This window comes from Coenobita brevimanus, chromosome 109 (assembly GCF_032717465.1).
Source record: "Coenobita brevimanus isolate Jiangsu-jjx chromosome 109, ASM3271746v2, whole genome shotgun sequence".
Classification (NCBI taxonomy): Eukaryota; Metazoa; Arthropoda; class Malacostraca; order Decapoda; family Coenobitidae; genus Coenobita; species Coenobita brevimanus.
The window spans coordinates 7,833,853-7,839,852 of NC_137062.1; the positions used below are offsets into that span (position 1 = coordinate 7,833,853).

The following is a 6,000-nucleotide window of genomic DNA, read 5'->3' on the forward strand; positions in this document are numbered from 1 at the left end:
TCCTGTGCGTGTTTTTTTTTTTTTTTTTTTTTTTTTAAGTTTCACTGGTGCATCCTATAACTGCACACGTTGATGTTTCAAAACTTCCCCGCATGCAGGTACAAACGCACCAGTGATAGTAGGTAGAGTGGTGAAAGGCTTAACGGTAAATTGCCGTTAGAAGGGGGGGAGTGGCGTTTTACGGTATCTGACAGGATGGGAGGGGGCGTGTCGGCAATAACGGTAGCGGCTGCCTGTCGCAGAGTTGTAATTAACTGTGGGGTGATATTTACGCGTTGTACGTCTGGGTTGGGGGGGTTGTCTGGTCTTTTTAATTTATTTGAGACTGGGCAACGAAGAATATAGTGAAGGAGCGGGAAGGGGGTGTCCGTGTTACAGTGATCACCAACTACTTTTTGAAGGTCGTCTGTTTGAATCTGTGCTAGGGTTTTATAACCCAGTCTTAGGCGTCTGATTTTTTTGAGCGTTTTGCTGCTTATGTTTTGTATATCAGCTAGGGGCTTGTAGTCGGTAGCTTTAGTGTACCATATAGCAGAAGGGGAGCCCTCGAGGACGTGTTGTTCATGTTCTTTCAGGTTGAGTTTGGCTGCCTGCTTTTTAATGGATTTTTTTATTTGACTGAGAGTGGGTTTAATGTCTACTTGCACGTGTGGGTGTTCTGTGGCATTTTTGGCTAGGCGGTCTGCTAGTTCATTGCCGCGAATGCCCACGTGACTCGGGATCCAGTGGATGGTAATTTTCCCACCCGCATTGTATATTTCCTGGGCTGTAGTCGTGATGTCGGTTATCAATTTGATGTTGTCAGCTGGCTTTTGATTTTTAAGTGAGTGAATGGCGCTAGATGAGTCCGTATGAATAATAATGTCGGCTGTGGGGTTGATTTCTAGGGCGTCGTCTAGGGCTGATAGAATTGCCACTAATTCGGTCTGTAGTGTGGAGGCTCCGTCCGTGACTCTGAGGCCATATGAATGTTCCTGACTCACAACTGCCGCACCTGCTGTTCTGTCCTTGACGGAGCCGTCTGTGTAGTAGGTGGCTGAGTTAGGTGTGGTGAGGGCGTCGATTCTCATTAGGCTTTCTTGTCGTAATTGTTGGGTGGCGGTAATGGCTTTGGGGGGAGTTGGAGATAATGAGCTTAAAAGGGGGGGGGCCTCCACGGAGCGGGAGGGTGAAAGGCATCGCTAGGGACATCTGGTGGGAGATTTATGAAGGGTGTGAGGTCGTATGTGTGGAGGGCTTTAGCGGCGCTGTGACACCAGCTGTTACCGAGGATATCTGGATGTAAATTAGCCGCCTCCGTTAGTCTTGCTCTGAGGGGGAGGGGGGAGTTTTTGTGTGCCAGTTTAGCCGCGATATTAGCTATTCTTCCTTTTATCCTGAGGTTTAGGGATTCCATATTGCACTCTAGTCTGAGGTTGCACACGCGGGTCCACATAGGGGCACCCGTCATTGTTCTGAGTGCGTTATTTTGTATAACCTCTAGCTTATTGACTAGTTGTGGGTTGATGGTAAGGAGTGCTGGGGCTGCGTAGTCAATAATGGATCGTATGGCCTGGGTGTAAAAAAGGCGGAGGACTTTGAAGGAGGCTCCCTCTCCCTTCCCTGCTAAGGCCCGGAGAGCGTTGAGACGGAGTTTTGTGATGTCCCTGAGATACTGGACTTCGTTATCAAACGAAAGGTTCCTGTCAAAATATATCCCTAGGTAACGATGGGAGTTTACGTATTGAATAGGGGCGTCTCCTAGGAGAAGCTGGCTGGGCGGGGTAGGGATTTTGACAGGCAGAGCTTTCGTTTTACTGGGGTTGACTTTGAGTCCAAGTTCTCTACATTTTTTGTGCAAAAAGTCCAGGGCTCTCTGAGCTCTCTGACGGTAGTGTCCCCCATATACTACCAGAGTGATGTCGTCAGCATAGCAGAGGAGGCGGGTTCCTTGACCTAGGTCTAGCTGCAGGAGGCACTCTACTAAGGTGTTGAAAAGAGTGGGGCTGATGATGCTGCCCTGCGGAGTTCCGTTTTCGTGTTGGTGAGATTCTGATATGTGGCCCTGAAATCTGACCTTGGCTTTTCGACCAGAGAAAAAGGGGTGAAGCCAGCACAGGAGTCGACCCTTAACCCCCTTGTTTGCAAGGGTGGCCAGGATAGCCTCAGGGCAAGCCAGCTCAAAAGCTTTTCTAGGTCTATAAATATAGCTAGGCCTTTACCTCCCCGTAGTTCAGACAGGAAGGAGCTGAGGCACTCCGCCGTGCCTTTCCCCTTAGTGAAGGCGAATATATGGCTGTGGGGGGGAGGGGTTGCCCAGTCAAGGCGGCCTTTAACTATTCTCTCCGCTGTTTTATTGACACAGCTTAGGAGGGAGATGGGTCTGAAGGACTGGGGGTCTAGGGGCTTGGGGATAGGGTGAATGATCGCTTCCTTCCATTGCGATGGTAATTTACCTAGTCGCCATGAATGGTTGAGAAGGTCTAGCAGGGCTTGTCTTGCAATAGGTCCCGTATGACTGATCATTGAGTAGGTTATAAGATCCTGACCAGGCGTCGTATCTGAGCTGGTTTTGAAGGCCCGTGTCAGTTCGTCGAGGGTGAAGTAATGGTCTGAGGAAGCTGGGGTGTTTATGCAATTTTCGATTAACTGTGATCTTTCTGGGTGCAGTTGTTCTTGTTGTTGTCTTGTAAGGGCAGGGAGTTGCGTGGGGGAGGTTCTTTGTGCGAAGGAGTCTGCCAGTCTTTCCGCTTCGCCTTGAGGGTTGGGGTGGGTTGGTGGGCGGGAGGGTCGAGGGTTGAAAACTGCCCTTAATCTTTTCCAAATGTCGCTAGATGACGTGTGGGCTTCTAGTGACTGACACCACTCTAGCCAACTCTGTTCTTTGATAGCATTTTTTCCGTTGATCGTGTGTCTGATAACTGATTGGAGATAACTGCGGCTCTCAGGGGTAGGGTTCTCTCTGTGGATTTTTTTTGCACGGTTTAATCTTCTATTTAATTCTTTAACTCTTTCGTTATAAAACCAATGGTCTTTGTGATGGCCTTTAGGGGGGCTGGTGATGGGGATGGCCTGCTCAGCGGCTGCGTGGAATGCATTTGTGATTTCTGTGGTGTGCTCGTCTAGGTTTAGTGGGGGGTTAAAGGAGCAGAATTTTTCTAGAAGGGAAGTGAAAAGGGGCCAGCTAGCTTTCTTAGTGTTCCACTTAGGTGGGGGACTGGGGGGTTTGGGGAGTTTAGCCAAATTGAGGGAGCAAAGTATGGAGTGGTGGTCGGAGGTAAGTGTGGGGTGAATCTCCCAGTTTGCAAGGTTGGCGATGTTTGTGTTTGTAAACGTTAAATCGAGTCTGCCCCCTCTTAGGTGTGTTGGGGATTGGGTGTTGTTAAGTAGCGTTATGTCAGGTGAGTCGTCTATTAGAGTGGCTATGTGGCGGCCTGTTGGGTTGGTGGTTCGCGACCCCAGACAGGGGTGATGGGCATTTAGGTCACCTCCGATGAGTAGATTTTTAGTTGCTGCTGTTGCAAAGACCTCATCAAGGCTTAGGGTTGCATTGGGGGGCCGGTATATATTGTAGATGTCGAGTTGTGTGGTGGCTAGCGTAATGGTGCAGCCCTGAATTTCTACGCCCTCCCCGCAGTCAGGCGGCGGTTGTAACAGTTTCGAGGGGATGTTATTTCTCACTAAAATGGCAGAGCCTCGTGGGCCTCTTTGCGAGTGGGGGAGATGAAAGGAGGTGAAGCCTCTTAGTTTGATGGGTTTATGGGCTGGAGTAAGAGTCTCCTGAAGGAGGAAGACATCTATATTATTTTTATGGGCTGTTTCCTCTAACAATGCTCGTTTTTTCAGTGCTCCCTGCATATTCCACTGCAAGAAATTGATGTGGGGGGGTTCGGGGGGGGGGTTGCGTGTTTGGGGAGGTTGTCGTATGGTTGTTTGTGTTTAGTTGTCTGTCCATGGTTGTGATAATGTCTCAGAGTCTGAGGGAGTTTGTCTCGGGGTGGTGTGACGTGAGAGAGGAGGACGTGAGTGTGAGTTCATATTTTTGTGTGCGTGAGGCTGAGTTTTTGCGTGATTTGGAGGATCGAGAGTGTCTGTTACTTGAGTTGTGGTGTTGTTGTTTTTGTGTGTTGGGGTGTAGTGGAGTTTCTGGTTGTTGTTGTGTGATAGGTGTGTTGTGGCTGTTGTGTTGTTGAGGTTGTTTGGTGGGGGGTAGTGACGTGTCTGGTTGTTGTTGTGTAATAGTGATGTTGTGTACTGTGTTGTGAGGGAGGGGGTGTGTGTTGGTGGCGTAAGAGTATTCTGCAGATGTTGGAGGGGGTGTGTGTTGTAGGTCTATCATGTTGGCGTCTGTGTGTGTGGCGTGGCTGAAGTGTTTGCGTATGGCATCCTGAGCGACTCTGGTAACCTCCGTGGTTGGTATGGTTACTCCGACTATGTCGTTGACGATGGTTGCTAGTCCTTGAGCTATGAACTGTGTGATTTGGCGTAGGTCATCCTTATTGAAATTGTTTAGGAGTTGGGGTTGATCGGGGGCTGGTGAAATAGTTTGGGTTTGAATTGATGTGGTGGTTTGTGTGCTGGCGTGCTTTTTTAGTGTTGGAGTGGGTGGGGGGGGAGGTGTAGTGTGTGTGGTTGAGGGGGGGGTGGGGGTCTGAGAGTTGCTGCGGTTGCGGGGGGGGTTTCTGTGAGCAGTGGAGAGTTGGGGGAAGTTGCTGGGTGTAAGTGAAGGGGGACTTGAGTTACTGTTTGATTGCCCCCAGGTGAAAGTGCCAGGGGGTGCGGGGGTGAAGGCGGTTTTTTTTCCCTGAGTCCCTTGTTGGTCTTTCGTCATGTTCTTTTGGATGATTGCCTTTCTTATGGGACAAGCCTTGTTCCAGGCGTGATGCTGCCCATGACAATTGGGGCATTTGGCTGTGACCTGTTGTTTAGCCTTGAATTTGTCAAGGCATTGCTGGGTGGGATGTCGGCCACTACAGAGTGCACATGTTGGTGGGCGGTGGCAGGAGGATTGGTGGTGCCCGAATTTCTGGCAAGTGAAACATCTTAGGGGCTCAGGGGTGAAGGGGCGGAGATCGTAAGTGCCCCAGTTTTTCAGATTAAGCGAGTTTGGGATGGGGCCTCGAATAGTAATGAGTACCTGCCTGGTTGGTTCGCCCTTGACCTCACAGCGTTTAGCTTCTTCCACCTGGCTGTGGCGTAGGATGGCTTCAAGGGGGAAGTTCAGGGGGTAGTGCTGGACTACGACTTTTTTGGTGGATAGGTTTGGGTCCAGTTTCTGAAGCGAGACTTTCTTGCCCTCTAGTTCTTGGAGATTTTCGAGTATATTCAGGGACTCATTATTAAGGGGAACAATGATGGTATTCAGGGCTTTGGTGGCCACCATTTTGAACTGTAGATGTGGGTAGGCGTTCTCAATGCTGATGATGATGTCGTACGTGTTAGGGAAATTGTCGTGCTTTGGGATAAGGAAAGCTGGGAGTTTGGGTGTGGTGGGGGGTGTGGTTGGAGGTTGGTTAGTGGCTTGGGTGTGGGGGGGGTCAGAGGGGTTTGGAGCAGGTTTTTTTTTCTTTTCCTTTGGACGAGGGTGAAGCCGTCGTCGTCTGGGTCATGGGGGGAGGAGGGTGTTTCATCTGAATGGTGGTTGTTAGGAGAGGGGGTCTGAGTGCCGTCCGTTGTTTGGTTGTCAGAGTGGTTTGGGATGTCATTGTCGGTGTTGTCGTCGTCGGTATCCATGGTGTTGTAGGAAGGATTGAGGCGGTCTTGGGTGTGGTCGTTGCCAATGATTCTTAGTTTCCTTCCTGCCGTAATCTCAGCGTCAGGGGAGGAGTCTTCAAGTTCCAGGGCTCTCTTCTTCGAGTCGGCGTTTGTTGAGTTTCCAGGGTGGGTGGCTCGGTTCTTAGGAGCGTTTCTGGGGTCTCGAGGGGCTTGAGGGGAATGAGGTTTCTTGGCGGAAGAGGGGGTTTGATCTCGGCTCGCCATCTTGGCGGCTGTCACACTCGCATTCACACGCTCAATCACACT

The 6,000-nt window shown here is 50.2% G+C and overlaps 1 protein-coding gene across 1 annotated transcript; it reads right to left on the minus strand.

The window, feature by feature from the left end:
- Positions 1–1,135: 1,135 nt before the first annotated feature.
- On the minus strand, positions 1,136–3,837 carry LOC145417198 (uncharacterized). Its single transcript, XM_080285969.1, has 2 exons — positions 2,436–3,837; positions 1,136–2,061 (listed from the first exon to the last, which is right to left on the minus strand). The coding sequence occupies exons 1-2, from the start codon at positions 3,835–3,837 to the stop codon at positions 1,136–1,138; spliced, it is 2,328 nt and encodes a 775-aa protein (XP_080142095.1).
- Positions 3,838–6,000: the final 2,163 nt, after the last annotated feature.